The sequence below is a fragment of the Aotus nancymaae genome, unplaced genomic scaffold (assembly GCF_030222135.1).
Source record: "Aotus nancymaae isolate 86718 unplaced genomic scaffold, 86718_ANA_hifiasm-v0.15.2.pri h1tg000017l, whole genome shotgun sequence".
NCBI lineage: Eukaryota > Metazoa > Chordata > Mammalia > Primates > Aotidae > Aotus > Aotus nancymaae.
This window is the reverse complement of record NW_026988429.1, coordinates 15,062,095-15,085,430: the sequence shown is the minus strand read 5'-3', so window position 1 is coordinate 15,085,430 and position 23,336 is coordinate 15,062,095. Positions and strand designations below refer to the sequence as shown.

Sequence of the window (23,336 nt, the reverse complement as noted above, 5' to 3'; positions counted from 1 at the left end):
TGAGACGAAGAGCAATGGTTTATTGAGTCATGTGGCAATGGCAGGTTGTCTTTAAAAACGAAAGAAACATCAAGGAGAGAAGCCCCACGTGGCAGAGAGACATTTCAGAGGCCAAAGTCTGAGGGTGGAAAGAAGGAAGCTTGACCCAAACAAAGTTTCATTTACAGTATATACAGTCAGGCCTTGGGGGCAGGAGCAGCCGGAGAGCAGAAAGGGACCCTCTATTGCTGGCTTCAGGTGGTGCCTCGGGTCTCTTCAGTAGCTGGTGGGCGTGAGCTGCAGGAAGCCCTCCTGGCTTGGCAGGAGCTGTTGGGATGGGGAGCGGGTTCCCTTCGATTCTGCCTTGCTCTGCCCTGAGTGCAGCTGCACACCACACCTCACTTCCCAGGGGCCCAGGCCCTGTGGAATGTCTGTTTTAAGCTGCCTGGGGCTGGTGTGGCTGATGGCAGCTGCCAAGGGGATGCCCCACTGCTAGAGGACCTGGGGTGGGGCTGTACATTCACAGCAGCAGGCAAATGAGGTCAGCTGACAGCCTGGTGGAATTTCTGAGAGACTCACCCCAGCCCTCAGCCCATGCCCAAGAGGGAGGTGTAGAAAGAGCCAAGCAAGTGGAGTGGATAAGGAGGACAGCCAGAGCCTCAGTGTGGAGCAGGCAGGAGGCTGAGGGAGGTGACTCCCTGGGTGGCTGGTTAGGAGAGCCTCGGCTCCAGGCTGTGACTTGTGGGCTGGAGGGAAGTGCTTACAGTCCATAACTACTAGAGTTGTGTTAATAATGGAGCCACGGAGGTGCCCTGTGCACTCCTTGGGCCCAGGCAGGAGCCATTTGCCATCCCCCCAAGTTCCTCGGCTATTCCTTCTTCTCTCCTTTGGTGGGTACTGGCTGAGGGCTACGTTTCTTCTTCAATGTTGTCTTTTTCAGCATGGCATGGTTCTCTTTCCCTGGGACTCCTGCCCCTCATTAAGGAGTCTTGGAGGACAGTTTGGCCTTCTCCAAGGTCATCTGTCTTTCATGGTTCATTAAATTAACCACATAGGGAGTGTGCCGCAATGCTGGATTTGTGGTTATTTTTCATGTAATAAATAAAGATTCCTTTGTGTGACTCTCTGGGGCCTGTCCCAGGCCGAGTCCTCCTGTTGCTCAGTTGCTCCCACTGTCCCCATGGCAACTACAGATGGTCAAAGGCCGTGGCAGTGGTGGGTGGCGCGCTCGGCCTCGATGTGGAGCTGTAATAATATGGGGAACCTGGACACATTAAAAAAAAATAACAACAACACTGCTGGTCAGAAAGGAAAACTGCACCGTAGCCTTCCCTGCATCAGCTGACCTTTAAGACAACACAAGTTAATCATTCATTTCTCTGACCTATCTGATCATCAAAGATTAACTCCTCTCCAGCCCTATTTCCTCCTTCTCTGGCCTCACCTTTGAGTTTCTGGCCAGAATGAGAACAGTGGCTTCTTGCCCCTTCCCCCTATGGCTGCTTTGACTTTCAATACCCTCATTGCAGGGAGAGAGCAATAGAAAACAATTGCATGTGGAACCCCAAAGAATCAAGTGCACTGAGGGGTCATCAGGATCCTCCCTCGCCTTGCCCAAACAGTGCCAGGATGGAGAGTCTTCTCCCTTAAGATCCAGGAGGATTAGACTGCAGAGGGGTCAAAGGGATCTGGGCTTGAGGGCCCTTAAGGTGAGGCTCTGCACACCTGTAGGATGGGCTGCCTGGGGAGACTCAGTGGGAAGGTGCCTGAACCCTGGCGTGTCTGAATGCTCTGGTCTTTTGTGGCTAAATTGAACAGAAAGGTGGGTTGGAGGTGAACTCATCTGGCAAACAGGGCCCAGCTCTGTCACCTTCCAAGTTATTTTCGGAATACAAGAAGGTAATTGGAAGAGAGGGGGTCTTGGGGTATGGATGGTTCCTAGCCTGCAGTGGTGCCTGTGAGGTCGGCCATCCTTGGGTCACCGATTCTGCCTGGCTCAGGTTTGCTCTGATACCCACAAGGTCACCATTCTGGGAGGCTCTAGTGAGATCACTCAAGTTTCTCATTGGCGGAGCTTTGCTTTGCTGAAGAGCTTCTCTTCCCAGTCCAGGACCCCAGGACAAGAGAGGGGTGAAGAGAAGCCTGCGAGCTCACTGAAGCTCACTCTCTGGACCTCGACCCTGAATGCTGTCTGCATCTCAAGCTAAATATGGGGAATGTGGTGGAACAAAGGATTTTTGTGTAAGGGTTTGGTGCTCACTGATGAGTATTTGTGAGCCAGTTAGATGGCTGATGGGGGTGACAGTCCCAGGAAGGAGGGCAGTTGCATTCTGGCAGGGTGGCCTGCGCCAGTGTCTGCACTGTGGGGCTGCAAGCTGCCCGAGATGGAGGAGGTCCTCTCTTAGGCTTTTCTCAAGTCCTCCTCTGCCCTCCCCTTCAAGGCCTAAGCCCTGAATCTTACACAAAACAAAGATTTAAAAGACATGGCCTTGAGAAGCAGGAGGGAAACCTGGGAGTCTATGGACTTCTGGCCCTTTTTCCCCAAACAATGAGATACACTGCCCCACTGCTGCCTTCTTCCATTACAAACAACACCATCTCCCAGACCCTCTGTATAATCTGAGGCCTCCCAGCTTTTGGGTAACTTTTGACCCACCCTTGCCACCCACCACACCATCCACCCTGCCCAGCAGAGGGCCTGGGCGGCCCCAGGGACTTACTCAGCAAGCCGGAGTTGGGGAAGCGCCAGGCCTCGCTGTAGGAGGAGTAGGGGGTGTGGCCATAGGCATTGCCAGAGTATTCACTTCCTGTTGGAGGCACACAGGGGAGAGGCCTGTGAGGTGAAGTGCACCAATGCAGGGCTTGGGCATGGGAAGATCTGCAGGGCTGGCAGTGGGCAATCTCAGGAACCGTGGGAGTACAGCTGGAGCCAGGAGTAGGGACAGTGGAGCTCAGAAGGTCCCTCTGTCATCCCTTTGGGAACCCATCAGCCTGGGTAACCTGGGGCAGTGTCCTTTTCTGTAGGTACTGGAGGCACTGCCTTGACACACTACAGCCCTCCCAGGAGGCCCAGAAGGTAGATGTTATAAGTATCCCCATTTTACAGATGGAGAAACTGAGGCTCTGAGATCTGCAGAAGTTCCCAGAGCTGGAGGGTTTGGTGGAGCTCCAAAACTGGGCTGTGACTCTGGGACCCGGGGACTAACTGCTCCTTCTACGGCTGTCTGGACTTTCTGCAGAAGGGCTCTTCTGGGAGGGCCCCACAGCAGGGGTATGGGGCTAGGGACCAAAGAGGAAATCTGTCTATATGAACCTTTTAGCATCCCTAGGTATGACTGTGGTGAGTATGTGTGTGTGCATGGGGGGTGAGGGGAGGTGTGAGGGTTAAGGAAGGGAGAGGAGGGAGAACCCCGGAGGGCACCCACCTCCCGGGAGGCTGTGTCCTGAGACTTGGAGTAGTTTGTTGTTCCATTCCGAGTCTGCCACTTCAAGCAAACTCAGCACATAAATTTACACAAAGTAAATCAGATTATCTCCTCCTGTTAATGGATTCTTGACTTTTCCAAAGGAATTATTTATGGAAGAAATTACTTAAGAATTCCCTTACATAACAAAAGAAAAGTCAAGCTGATCACCACAGCTACTACTGGTGATTGGTATAGAGCTTAAAGTTTGTAAGGCACTTTCCCACACACTATGATCTTTTATTCTCACGACTACCCTAATGAGGTACTCATGGATACTACCAATTTATAGAAAAGGAAACTGGAGTGCAGCATGATTAAGTAGTTTTCCTCGAATCACATTGTTGTTAAATTTCTGAGCAGAACTCAACCTTGGGGCTCTTGACTCTAAATTGCAGGTAATCCCTTTATTCATTTATGAGATGATTCCATTTACAAAGTTAGATTCCTGCCAACCCTGAGACCCAATGAATGTCTACCCAGCCTTTCAGAAACCCATATACGATTGTGAGCTACGTGTCTTCTGTGGTTCTGAGTCTCCTTCCCATACTCTCTGGAGGGGTTGCTCGAAACTCCTTGACTCTGGAGCTGACCTGTCTAGAGTCAAATCCACACTTCCCATTTCCTGGTTATGTAACCTTGGACAAGTCACTTAACTTCGCTGAGTGAGTGACTTACAAGTGAGCCTTGGTATCCTCATCTGTCAAGTGGGCCAAATAATTATCCCTATCTCATTTGGTTTAATGAGAACTAAATGAGAAAATATGCATTAAATGCTTAGCACCATCCTTCAAATATATATACAGTGCTCAATAAATGTAAGCTTCTATTATTTTCTCATTAAACAGGTGGGAAAATAAAGTTCAATGAAGGCTTAAATCAGTCAGTCATCCAGTCTTAAGGTCTGGATTGGGGTTAATGGGAGCTGCTTTATTACCAGACAAATAGGCATTTATACAGGAAGAAGAGAGAGATGAAGAGGAGGAGCCTGAAGCAGAGAAAGGCTTTGGATCCTTTCCTTGTCTAGGAAGTCAATGACAGGCTAAGGACACAGTAAGGAAGTTTCTTAGAGGCAGAGACTAAGTCTAATGTAGATCAAGCAAAAAATACAGGTAAAAGAAGGAAGGGAGTAAAGAAGGAAAAAAGTAAAGAAAAAACTTAATAAATAATCTAATCTAAACATCTATTTAACAGATGAAAAACTAAGAAACAACTTAATCTAAACATCTATTTAGCAGATAACACATCTGTTACTTAGAGAAGGAAAGACATTTGCCCAAGACCACGTGTTCAGTGAAAGCCTGAGCTAGAACCCTGACCCCGTCCTTCCACACCGGTGCTCTCTTGCATCTCGCAGCGCAAACTACCCCCTGTTTAGTCCAGGTCTCCCTGGTTTCACCCAATTCTCTACTGGCCACATAGCAAGGGCCCTCGAGTCTTTTACCACACCCTACCCCATGGCGAACACAGCAAGCTCTAAAGGACGAGGGAGAGAGGTGGAAAACATGATGTGTTTACCTTCTCATTTTGTCATTCACTCATGCATTCACTCACTCACCCACTTATTTATGTATTTAACTACCATTTACCGAGCACCTCAGTCACATGGAACCTGGGGCAGGGGATGGGGCTCAGTAGGTAGTACACACCTGGGTGTGGCATCTTCCCATCACCAGATGTGCCTACCTGCTTGCAGTCACAGCAGATGAAACGTCTCTGCCCCCGATGAAAGGCCAACCCTGCCTCTGTGTTCTGCATCAAGGATTTGGCCCCTCCAACAATCCCATTTTCTTTTTCATCAGTCTCTCCCTTCACCCTGCAGACATGCTCTGCTATCTTCTATCTTTAAAAAATCCCCTTCCCACCCCCACATTCCTCTCTAGCTACCAGTGCCTTTCTCTGCCCCGATCTCTGCCTTCACCTTCTCATCCCTTCCCATCATGCTAACTCTGATCCCTTCAAATCCCCACAGTCTCTAACTCCATCATTCCAATGGTCACTTCTATATCCACAATTCCCTTAACCTTTTAGCTCATCCCCCTCTCCATGCCTTTGGGCTTGTGACGCCCAGTCTTCTGTTTGTTTGGTAACTCAGTTTTCTTTCCTACTCATTCTCCTTGCCATTCCTTCTCTGTTAGAGCTCTAAATCATTTTAAAGAACCCCAGGCTTGGTTTCTAGCAGTCTTGTGTAATCCGTTGGCATTAAATGACAGCTTTGTGCAATGGCTGAAGTTTATACTCTAGTCAGGATTCTTTCCTGGCTTCAGACATACATGATGTGCCTACTAACTTACTAAAACTGGATATTTAGTAGGCATCTCAATCCTAACATGGCCTAAAAAACTCTTGATTTCCACTTGCCCTCTACTACATAACTTCCCCTCCTGGTCTCCCACATATATACTTGCCACCATCATCCATGCCCAAACCTACAAGTGATCCTTGTTTCCTCTATTTCCTCATCCTGACAGCCAATCCACCAGCAAGGCTTGCCGGCTTTTCATCCAAAATATATTTTCAGGATCTCTTTTTTCTTCCTCTACTGCCAATTTCCTAGCTCAAACCACTGTCATTTCTTGCAAGAACTATTGCAACTGTCCCCTAACTGGTCTTTGTGATTTCTCCCTTGACTGTCTACAGTTCATTTCTCCCGAGATCAGAGTAGCCTTTTCAAACTTGACCCAGCCACTACCAATTATGTGCTACCATGCTAAGCTAGTTCCTGCCTTAGGCCCTTTGCTCTTGCTGTTCTTTTGGGCTAGGGATGGTCTGTCCCAGTTTACCACTTGGCTGGTCATTTTGAACACCTTCTCAGAAAGGCCTCCCCTGACAACCCAATCTAAAGTAGTTATCTCCTTACCCTGTGGATCTTTATTACATCATCCCATCTGATTGTCTTCACAGACAACAACTTATTACGTTTATCCATTCATTGACTTATTTACTGTCCATTTCTCTACACCATTAAGTTGTAAGCTTCAAGAATAAAGGAATCTGACTTATTCATGTCTATATCCCCAGCATCCCATATAATGGACCTTCAATCAGTATTTGTTAAGTGAAAAAGTGGTGAACGGATGGAAGGATGCAAGGATGAATGCGAGTGTGAATGATCGAAGGACTGATGATGAAAGGATGCATGGGTGAAAAGATGGATGGAAAGATGGATAGATAAAAGTATGTATGTATAGAAAGATGGATAGATTAATGGAAGAATAGATTGAAAGTGGGATGAAAAGATGGATGTATGAGAGGATGGATGGGTGGAAGGATGGACGATGAAAGCGTTGATGGAAAGATAGATTAAAGGAGAGTTCTATGAAAAGATGAATGGATGAATGAATATGGATGGAACATCAAAGGATTGATGGAAAGATGGATGGATGGAAAGACAGATGATAGATAACTGGAAAGACAGATGAATTAAAAGATGGATGGAGGAGCCAGGCGCAGTGGCTCATGCCTGTAATCCCAGTACTTTAGGAAGCTGAGGTGGGTGGATTGCCTGAGGTCAGGAGTTCGAGACCAACCTGGCTAACATGGTGAAACCCATCTCTACTAAAAATACAAAATTTAGCCAGGCATGGTGGCAGGTGTCTGTAGTCTCAGCTACTCAGGAGGAGGCTGAGACAGGAGAATTGCTTGAATCCAGGAGGTGGAGGTTGCAGTGAGCCGAGATTGTGCCACTACACTCCAGCCTGGGTTACAGAGCAAGACTCCATCTCCAAAAAAAAAAAAAAAAAGATGGATGGAGAGTCAGAAGGATGGGTGAGTGGGTGAAAGGTGGTGGAAGATGGAGATGGAGGGATGGATGATGAAAGATGGAAGGATAGACGGGAATGGGAAAATGCATGGATGTGTAGAAAAATGTATGGGAAGATGAATGAGTGGAAAGGAAGATAGATGACAGGACGGATCCAGGTATCTGGAGCTGCCGGTTCTTCTCTAGAACTGGTTGAAAATCATTGACTGTGTTAATGGAGTCAGAACAAAAAACAAGGTAAGATAAGATAAAATAAAAGAGAAACAGAAGGTGAACAGACTAGGGAAATCTGTACTAGCCCTTTTCCTGTGCCCCTCTTGAGGCTTGTGTCTTTATTTCTGGTATGGTAGGAGACAGTACAGTGTAGTGGAAAGAGCCTTAGAATTGAAATTGAAAGACCTGCTTTTGCATAATTCAACCACTTAGTATGACTATGACCCTGAGCACACCACTTTGCTTTTGTTTCAGTTTCCTTATCCATAAAACAGGGATAGTATCAGCCTCTCAGTTTCACGGTCAGGGTAAAATTAGAAATAAAGTTATACGTATTTGAACGGCCAGACATGCAGAAGTGCAGAACAAGCGATCACTTCTTCCTTCCACAACAGATTGTTGAATGTCTTTGGCATGCCTTCCTTTGAATATTTATCACGTACCTAACATGCACGCGATAGGTGCTCAATGAAAGTTTATTCACTTTAATTGCAGGAATCCCCATTCAGTCAACTGGGAGATTGCAGGCAGTGGTAAGAGATGGACATATAATTTTTCCACAAAAAATTCTTTAAGAATGCATTTGTGCAATGCTGTTCCTAGGAGCCAAGTGATTCATTTAAATAGTACTGTCTTTTCTAAAAACTGATATTCATGGAACTTACTGGAAGCCCAACCACAGTGTAGGGCAAGGTCCCTCCTTTGTGGATTTCACTTGTAGTCAATGTCCTAGCTGTGCTATTTTTTTCTTTTTCACAGCATTCACTCAGGATTCTTTCTGGAAACAACCTGGGGGACTTTGATGAGAGGCCCATGCTTTCCAGCTTCCTCACAGGTCAGACTCTGGGCCCCAGGAACCCCTTGCCCTGGGCCTGCCCTCAGGGAATGATTCAAAATTAAGAAAAAAGCCTTGTGCTTTATGTTTCTTCCTCCTCCTCTAAGCAGGCGGCAGGGGAAGGTGGAGGGGTTGGAAGGGGAATCGGGGGAGCCGACTGGAGCCTGGGATTTTGATTGAGAGGCCCCATTATCCACACTCTTAAAAAAATAACCGAGTCTTTTCCTTTTTTATCTTGACCAATCTCATTTCACGCTCCAGAAGAGGAAGGGAGGGAGGGAGGGAGTCCGGGGCCAGGAGGGAGAGAGGAGTCAGTATTCTGTATTTTCAACGCTGCATTAAGCACATCGCCACGGTAACCAGGCAGCAACAAGTGCCAGCTCAGCAGGTTCCCAGGGAGCACAGAGCCTTTTTCCCTCCCTCTCTCTCTCCCTCCCTTCCCTCTGCCCAGGAGATCCCAGCCCACCTGCCTCTGCATAGGGTGCTCAGAGTGGGTGGCTGGCAAAGATTAACTCCTGCCAGGGAGGAAGGGAAGCAGGCCTGGGTAAATATGCCAAGTCTCTGGGGTCAGAGCTAGAGAGGTTGGCCTGGGACTGGCATGGGGGTCACAGATGCCTTGAGTTCAGAGCTCTTTCCAGAAACTCCAGGTCCCAGACCTTTCTGACCAGTGAAAATAGCTCTATTATGCCTCATCCATCCCAAAGTCTTTCCTATATGGCTCCTAAAAATATGAGACTTGCTCAAAGAAACTCCCATTATCTTCATTTGTCCAGAATTGTCAACCTGAATCATCATTGGATGATGAGTGGCAGACAAAGAAACCCAAATGACTGGCAGGCAGGTTCCAGGGCAGTCCAAATGAGGATGGAATGCTACTCCAGGCTCATCTCATCATCTATAGAACTCTGAGAGTACCTAGAACCCAGGTCCTATCCATGCAGGGTTGAGTGAGAGTGATGTGAAGCATATATTTCATCATTATCCTCATCAAAATCCTTCAGATTCAGATTTTACAGAAGCAGAAAACTGGGATTCATCAGACTTAAATCACTGGGAGACCAGCTCTGCTTGACGGCAGGGCTCATCTTCCACTCAGTGTTTTGGGGCCCTTGGAGCATTCTACCTATATGCTCACTGATTCACTGGAAGAAGTGGTGGAGCTTGGATTTGAACATACGTCTGTCTCAGCCCCTCCCTTTTCATCATGGAGGGTAATGTGGCAGATCTGAGAAGAAGGAGGCTGAGCTGGGGCAGGTTAAATAGGGAGTCAAGACTGCACGGGGACATTGTCTCCAGGCATTTACAAGAAGATGCCCCCTTCAGTCCATCCTTCAACGCCCTTCGGGAAGTCCATGAATAGGGGACAGTATGCCTCTTGCCCCTCGTGTCCCACCTTGCTCCAACACTTCCTCTTTGCAATACTCCCCCTCCTGCCAGCCCTCTCCTTACCTGCCACCATGCCTGCGATGGCAGAGGAGGCATAGCTGCCCTGTCCGCTTGTGGGGATGTGGGGTGGGTATCCGGGCAGCGTGGGCCCCACCATCTCTCGCCCTGGAAAAAATACAGCGAAGAGTCATCAGTTGAACCATGGGGGCTCCTGTATGTATCATCTCACTCTCCTGAGGCTCTCCTCCTCCATGCCATTCCCACCCTCTCCACAGCCATTCCCCAAATCTACTTCCTCTTGCCCCCCTCCTCCTCTGAGCACAAATTCTTGTTACCTCTGTCTGGTCTTCTGCAGGACAGAGGCTCCACCATGCAGGGAGCACTTACTACTGCAGACTCACATTGTTTCCTGTTCTCCATTGGTTTTATTTAAGTGATTGTTATCTTATGAACCCATAAACATGTCCTGGTATTGGAGGCTGAGGCTATGTCATCTGTTCTTTGTTATCCCCCACAGCAACCAGCAGAGCAGTGGGTACAGCTGGCCTCCGTAAATACATTTGAGGTCACCACTTGACTTAGAGCTCATCCCTTTTATCCCGGCTCTGAGGAGAACTAAGAACAAGACTCTGAAAGGATGGCATGTATGTGGCACACTGACCCATCACTATTTTGGGGAGGACCTGTGACGGACATTACTAATCAACCACTGTAACATTTTCCATTGAGTAGAGGGCGCCTTCCAAGTAGATGCAGTCTGTCAGAGTTGTAAGGGACAGGAAACCGACTGGCTAACCCTGACCTAGAAGGAAATGTGGCTGAGATATTTAGCTTTTACATGATCATGAGCCACATATCTGTCAATTCTATTTTGAAAAGAACCATTTTTGGCAAAACAAACACCAATCTCTCTGTTTATCTAGAGCTTGTGGGTCACACTCCCACCTTGGTGACACCAAGTCAGCTCTATAAAGACCTCATTTCCTGGTTCTGCTTCTCCTCTACATTGAGAAATCACTTTCCCATTTTGGAGACCCCAGCTGACCTGGCGACCATCTCCCCATCTACCATATATAACGATAAACATAAACATAATCCCTTGCCCCTGCCCCTCTTCTGTTGCTCCTATGTCCTGCAGGCCCCAACCAGACTCTCCTTCACCCCAAGATTCTTGGCAAGGTGACAATACATCCTGGTTTGCCAAGGTGTACCCAGGTGATGACCACTATCCCAGCATATTTATTAATAATGCTCATTTCACTTTCAAAATGTTCCAGTTGGGTTAATGAATTACGTGCTTATCCTAGCTCTTGGGTGATGTTTACAGAGTTTCTCAGTCTCAGCGATATTGGCATGTTAGGCTGCACAATTCTTCACTGTAGGAGGCTGTCCTGTGCACTGTAGGATGTTTAGCAGCATATCTGGCCTCCATTCAGTAGATACCAGCAGCAGTTTTCACCCACGGTGACAACAAAAATGTCTCCAGACATTGTCATATGTCCCCAGCAGGAGGTAGTAGGGGCGAAATCACTCCCGGCTAAGAACCATTGTGTTGGACTATGACTGTTTTCCCCAAATGCCTTCTACCTCTTCCATTCTGGGGGCTACTTTTTCCTCCCAGGACTTATGTGAGACCCTGTTAACCAACTTACTAAATTCATCTCTTCTATGGCACTGCTGGTTCAACTTTCTGCCTATCAGACCCCCCCAGGTCCTTCATACCTCAGCCCCTTCAAGGGGTGCCTGGTCATGACAGAAGGGAAGGCCCCATGAAATCCTGTAAGTTGCTAATTCTACAGTGATTACCTCCTCCTTAACTCTCTTTCTGAGGATTCCCCAAAGACAATGTTCATTCACCAAATACTTATTGAGTAAGTACTACATTCTAGGCACTTTTCTAAGCACTTGGGCATATGGCAGAAAGCCAGAATGCTAAATTAGCAAGGCCAGGCACCAAATCAAGAAGGGACATAGGCTGGGATAGGCATTTGGAGCCAAAGCCCAAGGGGTCAATGAACAAGACCAGGCACACTTCTGCCCTTCCTCTAGAGGGGAGGGCCTGGGTTTCTTATACTGCTTCTGTGGCTAGTTTTCTGAGTGCCCTTAGATAAGCCTCATGTGTGCCCCAAGACTCAGTTTCTTCATATGCAAAATGGGAAAAAATAATGTAAGCTTAGGCACCTTATTATAATTTCTATGAGGTTATCCATAGAATTCAGAGCCAGGGTTTCACGCTACAGGTGGACATGGATTAGTACAATGGACACATTGCAGAAATGGTTATATGCCAGTGAACTCCTATAGAATAAAGAGCCATCAGTGTTTATTGTTTAAAACTGTGCGAATGTTTTGGTAAGCCTGAACATCACCTTCTAATTGGTTTGACTACTCCTGCAGTGTCCAGCTGTGCTTGGCATGGGACCAAATGAGGTGAAACTCACTAGAATTCTACAGGTGGGCTCAGTTCACCTGACACAAGGCCATCAAGGGAACAAATAAATGATTAGAAACAGGAGGGGAAAAGAGGATTTTAAGATATTTAGATGTAGACGGAGAAATATACAGAAGCTATACTGAGACAAAATCTGAGCTTTCTGTGAAGAAGAATACAACACAATATATCCTTAAACTCAGCTCCCTTGGCTCTCAGATGAAGCACTGGCTAGGCAAGAGGGTAAGAATGATAGGAAGTCTGTGAGAGCAGGAGCACACGGCGTGGACAGGTGGTGAAGGGAGAGTGATGGGAGAGGGTGGTGGCTGATTCAGGCCTGCTTCCTTCTTTTCTCTTCCCTCCCTACTTCCTCCTCCGTGAGAGAGAAAGAGAAAGGGAACTCTAGATCCAGGCGGGACCCTGGATGAAGGACAGCACTTAATTCTCTGAAACACATCTTCCTGCCTGTCATATAAGGAACTAGTTTCGATTTCAGCTTGTAAACTGGATTCAGCTGACTACTTGATTGACCGGTAGGGTTTCCTGGCACCTGATGTTGAGAAGAATTCTGAGGCAGCCTGTGTCTGCCATGATGGGGTAGGAGGAACAGTGGGAGATGGTCTTGGCTCCCAGGTGACCTGTTTGCTGGTGCCGGCCTTGTGCCCTGCAGGGTGCTTCTGGCCTGGCAGCTGTGGCCCTGCGCTCCCCTCCCCCCACCTCATCCTGTCCCCTCTCTTTCCACTACCTGAGCCTAGCAGAGTAGCAGGCTGAGTTCCAGCGCACATACTTCCTTACAACACAGCTGAATGTGGTCCAAGGTGCCCCCATGAGGCTCCACCGCATGAGAACTAGCCCCCACGTTGCTCTTACAAATGGAATTCATCAGTCTTACTCCCCTGTATTCTAAGATTTTAATCTTCATCTCCACTCAGTCACCTATTGTCTTCCCAATGGGGTAGAGGTTTCTGAATCAAACATCAGAACAGACGCCTGAGGCTTCCTCCCACGAAAGCTGGCCTTCCTGGAAAGACTGGTAAGACTTTCTTCAGGACGGCGCTCACCCAGACTGTGGGACCATAAACTCTCCCAACAGCCCTGCAAAACTCTTTGCTCCAATTGCTTAAATGCATAGCTTCTTCCAAAAAGCCAAGAGCCTTGCAAGCCTTCTTAGAAACAAAACCACAGAAGCCATGACGTGGAAACATTCCATCATGGCCTAACCGTGCCCTCTTATCTACTTCTCTGTTTTTAAGACTCTTCATCATAAAATATCCTTGCTGTGAATTCCATCTCCTCTACACCCAGGTATCCTTCCAATGTGGTCCTATTTTTAAGAAGTTGACATAAAGCACAGGCCCATGTTAACAGGTTATGGAGTGGGGTTCTCTAAGAAAATGCTAGCTGCCCCCACCCCTTGAAATATTGGTAAATATTCTAAGTATTGGTAGAGACCAGGATCAGAAAGCTATTGCCTGGAGGAATTCAGAGGGTAGAGGTGATTTCAGACTATTTTATTCACCCCCTTTGAAGTCTGCCCTCCATGTAACCCTTTTCAATTCCTTATCTTGTTCTGATAGCAAGGAGAATTTATGGCAACCCAGAAATCTCTTTGGCAGTACTAAATATAATTTTGTACAAAAGGATGGAGGAGGGGAATGGACTCTTTGATGATAAAACCTAACTCAGAGCTTTCCTTTGAGTTGAGCTGGAGTCAGTCCCAGAGCAGCTGGGACCAGGATGGCCTCGACATTGCTGTCTTGGCCAGTGTGTTGGGACTCCAGACTGGGGTTTCCAAAGGGAACTGGCAGTAATGTTAGTGGCAATCTTGCTATTCCCCAAATGCTGCTACTTCCTCTTTCTTGGCTGACTGGGGACAAGCTGAGACTCAGGAGGATAGTCACTCTGGAAATCACAGTGTCAGAGCCACGGGGCCGAAAGAAGTGACTGAGAGAGAAACTGTGAAGCAGGTAAAGGAGTTGCAGGAGATGGCAGCGAGGGTCTTTGGGAGTCACTCAGAGGGTGTGGAAGGTTCACGCAGGTTAAAGTTGAGCTGATTATGGGACGAAAATTTACTGGGTCCTCCCTCCTCTCCCCTGGTCTGCAGTGCTACCTAGGAATATTGTGGCCTCTGCTTGCCTTCCTTCCTTCCTTCCTTCCTTCCTTTCTCCCTCCCTCCCTCCCTCTCTCCCTTTCTCTCTTTCTTTTTCTTTTTTTCTTTCTTTTGAGATGGAGTTTCGCTCTTGTTGCCCAGGCTAGAGTGCAATGGAGCAATCTTGGCTCACCACAACCTCCACCTCCTGGGTTCAAGCAATTCTGCCTCCGCCTCCCGAGTACCTGGGATTACAGGCATGCGCCACCACGCCCAGCTAATTTTGTATTTTTAGTAGACATGAGGTTTCTTCATGTTGGTCAGGCTGGTCTTGAACTCCTGACCTCAAGTGATTCACCCGAGTTGGCCTCCAAAAGTGCTGGGATTACCTCCTCTTTCTTTCAAATTCACCTCTTCTTCCCTTGGGTAGGTCTTCAGCCTCCTGTGCTCTTGGAACCATTCCCTTCCTAACCTTCTCCCACCCTGTCATGTCCTCCCAGTCCTCTCACCATGGCTGAGCCACATGTTAGATATTGAGGTTCAGTCTTTACCAGAGGCCTCAGGTGGACAGTCTGTAAGCAGCTCCAGGCCAACACCTTGAGCTCAGCATGGGCACCAGCCATCCCCCCGGCTTGTGCCTGATCCACTTTCTGACGTGCTTCCTACTCTTGGCCATCTGCCTGGATCCCAGTTCCTACAAGCCTAGCACTCCTCACTCTTTTCAGAGCTGCTGCCTCTGCGTTGAATTGTCAACCCTTGGGCTAGGGGGTCTGTGACCAGCCAGCAACCTTCGAAGTGCTCACACCTGCACTTCAGCATCATCTGGGCCTGGGTTGAGGGCCACCTGCCTGACGGATACGCCGGTGCTGCAGATTTGGCTGCCGGCTGCCTGCTGCCTCCATGACCATCAGGTGTCTGCTGCCAGCTGCTTTGTCCCATGGATTGGGTGACCTCTCAGTCCTGCAGTTGGCCTGGAGAGAGGGTATGGCTACTACATTAACAGCTGACAGTAGTTGGAAGCATCACCTCTGATTGACTGCATGTTGACAGGGGATGCTTATAGCTCCAACAGGATGACAGGGAGGGGCCAAAGTATGAGGGCTTTGGGAGCAGGGAGTTTGCCCTGGGCTGTTCCAATTACACTTTAGACAACAGCCTGCGTCTGCACTCTGATGCTTCTATCTGCTTCCTTCCAGCTGCCCTACATCCTTCCCTCTCCTTCAGCTGGTCCTGCCAAGCCTCTCTGTGACTTGCACAGCAACTGCTCCCCATCATCATGGGTACCACCACACCGTCACCCCTTGCCTGCTTCACAACCATCCCCAGCCCTGGCCCACCGTTCTCAAGAGACATCAGGCTTGTGTATCTCCCTGTAACTGATGTGAGCCTCTTCTGCTCACCCCCTCCCCTCCCCTCCCCTTCCGTCTTTTTCCCTTCCCTCCCCCATTCCCATTTTCTGGCCGACATAATTTTACTCAGCTCACAGATTTTTCTCCTTTAATCACTTTGGTCAAAACAAATGACCCATCTCTGCTGACTTCACCCTCTTGAATTCCTGAACTCTGAGTCAACATTTTCTTTCTTGCTTTAGACCCTTAAACACCATCTCTCTGCCCGCATACTAGGTTTCCATCTCTTCTAAGAAAACTCCTCACATTAGGTGCAGGGATGCACAGAGGAAAAAAAAAAAAACAACCCAGGTGCCAGCCAGCCAGAAAATGTAGAGCCAGTTGTAAAAAAAAGGGTCCATGGACTTGTATCACATGATCTTGTGGTTTCTCTGGGCTGGTAGAGGTCTGGCTCTTCTGGGGCAGTGGTTTTCAAGTTCAAAGGCCTTCTAGGGGCAGGGGCCCCCTTCTAAAAGAGTTCTTCAGGGGTCTGGTGAGGATATATGGCTTCTGTAAAAGGCTTCATTTCAAGAGATCATTGAGAGGCCCAGGTTTGAAACCACTGGTCCAGATAGACTTGACTCTGGGCTGCCTCTGTGACAGGTCTTCTACACCCCACCCCAACACTAGTCTCTGCTGTAGCATCTCAAGGTCATTGGGGTAGGGGGGTGGGGGAGGTAAGGAGGCATTTACTCTGTCACTAAATAACCACACTCCTTGGAGACAATGCCAATATTAAAGAGATTCCTCCAAAGCTGAACTGAGAGCTAGCCAGCTTTCTCCCTTGGTCCTGGGCCCCCACTGGGCCCACAACTAAAATAGTTCTATGCCTGTGGAAGCCCTTGAGGTATCTGAAGACCGTATGGGTCTCTACTCCCCACTTTCACTGCATCTCAGGCCCTCTCTAGCCCAAGCCAAGCACTTGACTCTCAGCCATTCTTCAGGCCCTGGCTGGATGGGCAAAGGTCCTTCTGCCAGGGGGTCCCAGCTCCCCTTGAGGTCTGACTTATGGAATGCAGGCCCAGACCTCGGCCAACTGCACATGGTGCTTCCACCCAGAGACCTTGGAAGGGACCTTTTCCTCCCTGGGCTGGTTTCCCCATCAGCATATGAGGTTTGCTCTAGTGACTCCCTCAGGTGCTTCCAGCTTTATTTATTTGTATGTTTTTATTTTTTGAGATGGAGTCTTGCTCTGTTACCTAGGCTGGAGTACAATGGTGTGACCTTGGCTCATCACAACCTTTGCCTCCTGGGTTCAAGTAATTTTCCTGCCTCAGCCTCCCCAGTAGCTGGTATTACAGGTGCCTGCGACCACACCCTGCTAACTTTTTGTATTTTAGTAGAGACCGGGTTTCACCGTCTTGGCCAGGCTGGTCTTGAACTCTTGACCTCGTGATTCACCTGCCTCAGCCTCCCAAAGTGCTGGGATTACAGGCATGAGCCCTCACGCCCAGCCGGTGCTTCCAGCTTTAAATATTTTGAGGCAGTTGAGGTTCCTGATGGGAAGTCTGCCACCCCTCCACTCTCAAGTTACAGAATCACTGAATTGATCGTATTTAACAGATGTCTGACTGTCATCCCGGTGACGCTGTTAAACTAGATATGAAGATAGCTACATCATAGAAACACAGCTGGGACTGACCCTTGGCCTTTTTAGAAATTTGATCCAGAAACTGTCTCCAAAGCCAAAGACTTTTTCCTTCCAAAATGTTCATTTTTCCTTCTATTTATTTATGTATTTACCAAGACCAAGTGTCCCTGTGTTACAGCACCTGGCTCCCGGCCTTAGGGTCCCTGCTCTTCCGTGGGGTTTTGGGGTGGTGTATCCCACTTCCTGGCACCCCCAGAGCATCCGCCCCTTCTGAGCATGTCTTCGCCATCACGGAGAACCTCACGTTGGCACCTCCAAAAGTTGCGGAGGAATTAGGGAATAGGGTGCTGGTGGACGTGATTGGGGCCAGAGAGGGGGCTGGCGGTCGGCCCTGAGGACCCCCCTCCCACCCACCGCAATGCCTGCATGGCCCCGGGACCTCCCTGTCGTACCTGAGAGGAGGGCCTGGCCCGTGAACTGCCCGTACACGGAGGCAGCATGGGGAAAGGCATTGAAGGGCGGGACCGAGGCACCGGCTGGGACCCCGGAGCCGACTTGCTGCAGATCCAAAAAGGCGGAGCTAGATAAAGAGGAAGGGGTGGAGCTAGAACTGGACACCTCGGGGGTTTCCTGCTTTATGGCGAAGGGTGAATGAGGATCTGCCGGAGGGAGGGAGACAACAAGGAGAGAGGGGTGTGAGATGACGGGGCGGGAACATGCACAAACCAAGCCATGAGATGTGGAGGGTGCGGGCGGGGCGCGGGGCAGGCAGGCCCGGCTGCTGTCAGAGTCTGGGCTGGGGAGCCGGGGCCCACGAGGTGTGGTGAGCGGGGAAGAGAGAAGCTCGGCCTCCCTGCTGTGCTTCTGCTGTGAAATGGAGAGACTGGGAAGGAGTGTGTGTGCCCGCCTCTCCCGCAGGAGGGAGTGTGGAGACCCAGGAGCGGCCTAGGGCTGGAGGCACAACCCCTTGACCCACCTTGAGGCCCAGCCAGCCCAGCCCACCTCTCCTCTCCAGGCCAGGTCCCACATGCCTTGCGCCTGCCAGCCAGCCAAGCTCTGCCGTCCCCCGCCCTCCACCTGGCCAGGGAGACTCCGGGCGTCATACCTGCCACCACGGGGTAGGTCTGGTGAGTCGAGAGGTTGCGCCCCAAGGGCGTGTTGGAAGGGGTCAGGGTGGCCTTCCCGTCGTCCAGAGTGCTGTTGAGCAAGGGCAGTGGGTAGAGGCCCTGGGGAGCAAAGAGAAGTCAGCACACAGAGATGATCCGACAAGCTGGCCTTCCTGCAGACCCTCAGCCTGTCTTAGCACTTAACCACCCTCATCTCCCCAGGAGATTTCCTCATCATTCCCTTCTTGCTTTACATTATCAACTCCACTCAGCACATTTCGTTTGTCCTCATTGTCCTCCCGCATCCCTGGGCTTCAAGGCCCGCTGGTGGCATGGGTGTCCAGGCGTGGGATAGAGGGTCTCTGCCAGAGGATCACACTCTGGCTGGATGGCTGGTTTCCTTCCTTGTTTCACCACATTGTTGAGACCCACAGAGTACAGGATGGTGCCAAGGACCAGAGCAGTCTCTGACTGGACTGTTCAGGGTGCTTCCATCTGTTAATTTATTCTTCCCTAGATAGGAAACCCAGGCACAGAGGTTTAAGAAACTTATCCCACTTCCATATGGGGCAAAGACAGGAGTCACACTCCAGGGATCTGAATGCCTCTACTCTAAACCACTGTCCTAAACTGGGTGACATAAGGACCACTTCTTATAATTGCAAAGAGTTTATATCAGAGCTTTGCCTCTGTTGTCCTGGTAGAGTCCCCCAGCAGCCCTGTGACATGGGCGAGTAATACTATGTCTGTTTTTTATATGTGGAGCCTGAAGCTCAGAGAGGTACATGGCCCAGTTTTGTGTAATGAAACTGGGACTAAACCCAGGATTTCGGCTGTGGACCCAGGTGCTTTATCCACCATGTGGATTTCTTCTTTTCTCTCTCCACATCCAAACAAATAAAAGTTCAGCTTGAAAATGATGTTTAGAGTTGTTTCTGTTGGAAACACTCTTTATCAAGTACCTAAGACCTCATTTTAGATTCCTCCTGGCCTTCTCTTGCCAGGAGCACAGCTATGGCCTTAGATACTCCTTCCAAAAAGAACTTGTTTAACTAAAGGCAAGTGTACCTCATCCTCACCATGGCCTCCTCCCATCAGGGAAGGAGATAGCGCAGAAAAAAGAGCACATCCATTTTCCACATACCATCATGCACGTCACATACCCGCTACGTGAGATGTGCAAAGCTGAAATCAGGGAATGCTCAGTGATTACATAACAGTGCCACTAAAAGCAATTGTTTTCAGTGATTTCCATGGAGCTGGGTTCTGCAAAGATCCACAGCATTTTCCGGTTGCATGCTGGGCACTTTTGGAAGCTACAGTCAATTCTGGAGGCCACCAGGGCACCATTAGCACATAGCAGCAATTACTGACTAAATGGTGTTCTGGTTCCATGCCTTCCGAGGGGGCCCACTTAGGGGCAGGGTGGAGTTGCTTAGGGCCTCGCCTTTTTTTTTTTTTTTTTTGAGCCAAAGTTTCATTCTTGTTTCCCAAGCTGAAGTGTAATGGCGCAATCTCAGCTCACTGCAACCTCTGCCTCCCTAGTTCAAGCGATTTTCCTACCTCAGCCTTCTGATGAGCTGGGATTACAAGCATGGGCCACCACGCCTGGCTAATTTTTGGTATCTTTAGTAGATATGGGGTTTAAACATGTTGGCCAGGCTGGTCTTGAACTCCTGACCTCGTGATCCACCCACCTCAGCCTCCCAAAGTGCTGGGTTTACAGGCGTGAGCCACCGTGCCCAGCCAGGGCCTGGCTTAATGAAATTGAACAAAATACCTAATTTCTAGAGTGTAAGAAGAGTTTAAAATGCTTTATGGATGTGTTGTTTCGACAGCAAAATATCTACTCAGAATCCTACAGCTATTTCAAAATCCAAGTAACTTAGTGAAAAAAGAAAAAGAAAATCTATATAGTCAAACCCTTTGGTGATTTTGTATTCAATGGCTGAAAAATCCTAGTGATTATTGGGCTTTTTAACTGGAATTGAACTTGAATCGGGGCAGAGCAGCACAGTGCTTCAGAACTTCAGCGAGTCTGAGCCCTGGTTCTACAATGACCTGCCAAATAGCTTTAGTCTTCTTGACTGCTCTGAAGCATATTTTTTTCACCTGTATAGGAATCATAGACGCTATGAGGCTGATGTAGGCATTACATGACATTTTATATACTTATATACAGTGCTTAGCACTGAATACTTGGTGACAACAGATGCCCATTGAGAGTTATCATAGATGCTATTTCAGAATCATGTGAAAAGTCAGACCAAATTCTTGATTTCTGTCAATAAACCGATATTCATATTCTGTTGATTTTTTAAATATATTTGTAAAATAGGGAAACAGCTATATGGACTTCTAGCTATTTTTTTTAGATGGAGTCTCACTCTGTCACCCAGGCTGGAGTGTAGTGGCACAATCTCAGCTCATTGCAACCTCTGCCTCCCAGTTTCAAGTGATTCTCCTGCCTCAGCCTCCCGAGTAGCTGGGATTACAGGTGCATGCCACCAGGCCTGGCTAACTTTTGTATTTTTAGTAGAGATTTTGCCATGTTGGCCAGGCTCATCTCGAGCTCTTGACCTCAGGTGATCTGCCCACCTTGGCCTTCCAAAGTGCTGGGACTACAGGTGTGAGCCACCATGCCTGGTCCCCCACTTGTTGATTTTACAGAAAAGTTGGCTATGTTACAACCTGTCCTAAGGTCAGGTGTGAGTACTTCTGCTTCTTTCTTGGCTCTCCAAGACAGAGGGTCTTCCTGTGCCCAGGTGAGAGAGCGCAGAGTGTTACTTTGGCAGCACAGTCAGTCACCAGAGGTGGGAAAAGCAAAGGCCAGGCAGGACATGAGGGGCCTTTGCACTGGCTGGTTCTCCCTGCCCTTTACCACCCTCCAGGTAAATGACTGAGTGAGTCATGATTGACTGAGGTGTACTGAATAATTTATGGACACTGCTGGACCTCAGTCTCCTCGTCTGAAAGATGAGTAGTTGGAGAAGTTCAATGGTTTTCAAATGCTTTTTTTTCAGTCTTCAAATAAGAACTTACATAGACGCACCATATCTGAAGCAGGTGACAGTGGACTAGTCTGAATGAAACAAGGGTTGGCAGGTCTAAGCTCCAAAACCTTCTGCTTCCCCAGGCTCTCCTTGTCTTCCCTGGCCTTGGATTATCTCCACAAAACTGGACTAGGTGGTCACAGAGGTCCCTGCAAGCTCAAAGACTCTCTCATTCCAGGATCCCCCATGTTCATATGCCAGCATGGCATGGGGGCCTTCTGTAGCCAAGCAGGGTCCTTTGCGGGGCTTAGAGATGGAGCCAGGAAACGGCTCTGGGACTCACTGGGTGTCCAGCGTCTCATCAGCAGGGTTTCTTTACTTTCACTAGGAGGCTGGTGCCTGCACACTGAGTTTTGCAGGCTTGCTCTCACAGAGCGAGCTTCCTGCAGGCCCCCCACTGCAGCCCCCTTTCCTTCCTGGAGCTGTGTGCTGACTCGTGGGTGAGCACCCAGCCTCTCTCTCCATGGCTGCTGACGGCCAGCTTTTTCTGCACCCTTGTGGTTGCCACAGTCAAAGCTGATAAAATCGCTGATGCAGATTGCCTGCCCAGCTGCGAGTGCTGGCATGGGGCCAGCAGCCCAGACGGTCATTGGAAGTGGTTGGGCTGGTTATTGGCATCATCTCCATTGTCCTACCCAATTCTTAAAGGCATATGGGCTTGCCTCACTCCTGCAGCAAATGACGGCATGGGCAAAGAGGGGCAACAGACACCACCCTGAAGACACTCCTCATCTGGTTGACTTGGTGGGATTAAGGGGAGAAGATGTGACAACCGGGGGCTGAGAGCTCGATGGTTCTGCCAGGCTGGAGTCTTGGGGGTGGGACCTCTCACATCTCTGTCAGCTTTTCACAGAAGCCAACCTGTTATGATTCATTTCACCTGTCCTGAGCACTAGCAAGAAAAATTCCCTGTAGCTTGTGATTTATTGTTCTGGATTTCTCAACTCATTCATTTGTTCATTCGTTCACTATACCATTACTGTCTGTTATTTAGGGGGGCACAATGGTAGGTGCTGGGAATAAAAACGACGTTTCATGTTTCGTGAGGCTTTCCTGTCCTTAAAGAGTCTGCGTGTCTTTGTACCTCTCTGTCTGCTAGATTATTAAGTGACACTGTGAGAGGCTACTGAGAGTGGCACATGGGACATGCAGAAGCGCAAGAGGCAGGAGAGATGATTCATGTCGGAGGGGCAAGGGAGGACTCACAGAGAGGGCGATATTTGAGCTGAGTCATGAAGGCCAGTGGTATTTTTCCATGCAGAGAAGTGGGAGGAAAGGCATTCTGTGCGGAGGGCACACGGCGTGTGAGGGCAGAGAGGTGTAAGCGAGGGCGGCCTGCTCGGGGCCATGAGTAATGCAAGAGCATGGGGTGTGCAGGGTGAGTGGCCAAAGGTGGGGCTAGGAAGGTGGCTGAGGTCATTGTGTGGAGGCTTCATGCTGCTGCTTCAGAGTTGTGGAAGCCAACCTTGAGGTCTGGGGAAGACGCTGATGGCAAGAGATGGCATCATCAGGTTGTGCTGCCCTCCCTGAAAGGTTAGGGTGAAGGAAACCATGAGGGTTAGAAAGAGAGGAAGATACCAGGGCATCTGGTGAAATAAAGCAAGTGTCAGGCTTGGAGTTGTATGAGGCACGTGCCCTGAGCCCATTGATGCAGCTTCCAGCTGCTTTGGTGGCAGAGCGCAGGCTCATTTGGAGAGCACGCCTTGCTCCAGCTCCTGCCCGCCCTGCTCACCTCCCAGGGCCCAGCTTCTCACCTGCTCGCCTTTGGTGTGGCTGGGGGAGGCATAGGCCTCTGGGTAGTGCTGCCGCTCAAATGGGCACTCGAGCGGCTCGAGGTGGTGCTGGCTGAAGGCGTCCGTACGAAGGTGCTTTCGGGGTCCACTGCTGCTGCTCTGTGAGTCAATGCTCAGCCGGCAGCTATCCTGGTCACCTGGTACCCCCGGGGCAGGAAGAAAGCTTTTAGGGGACCTATCTAGTCATCTCCTAGCCCAAAGCAGAGGACTGACTCCAAGCTGACCCACTGTGGAGGGAGAAAAAG

General features: G+C 49.2%; 1 protein-coding gene across 3 annotated transcripts in view; it reads right to left on the bottom strand.

Moving 5' to 3' along the window:
- PAX8 (paired box 8) overlaps positions 1-23,336 on the bottom strand; it is a 59,660-nt gene continuing 36,324 nt past the window's right edge. For 2 of the 3 annotated variants that reach the window (XM_012438967.2, XM_012438965.3), the window contains exons 6-11: positions 23,053-23,228; positions 18,245-18,365; positions 17,592-17,798; positions 9,704-9,805; positions 2,700-2,786; positions 1-1,243 (exon numbers count right to left, since the gene is read on the bottom strand). In XM_012438967.2, the coding sequence (XP_012294390.1) occupies positions 1,167-1,243; positions 2,700-2,786; positions 9,704-9,805; positions 17,592-17,798; positions 18,245-18,365; positions 23,053-23,228 (770 nt within the window). In that variant the 3' untranslated portion in view covers positions 1-1,166. The remainder of the gene's footprint in view (positions 1,244-2,699; positions 2,787-9,703; positions 9,806-17,591; positions 17,799-18,244; positions 18,366-23,052; positions 23,229-23,336) is intronic. The other variant, XM_021673633.2, reaches the window with a different exon arrangement.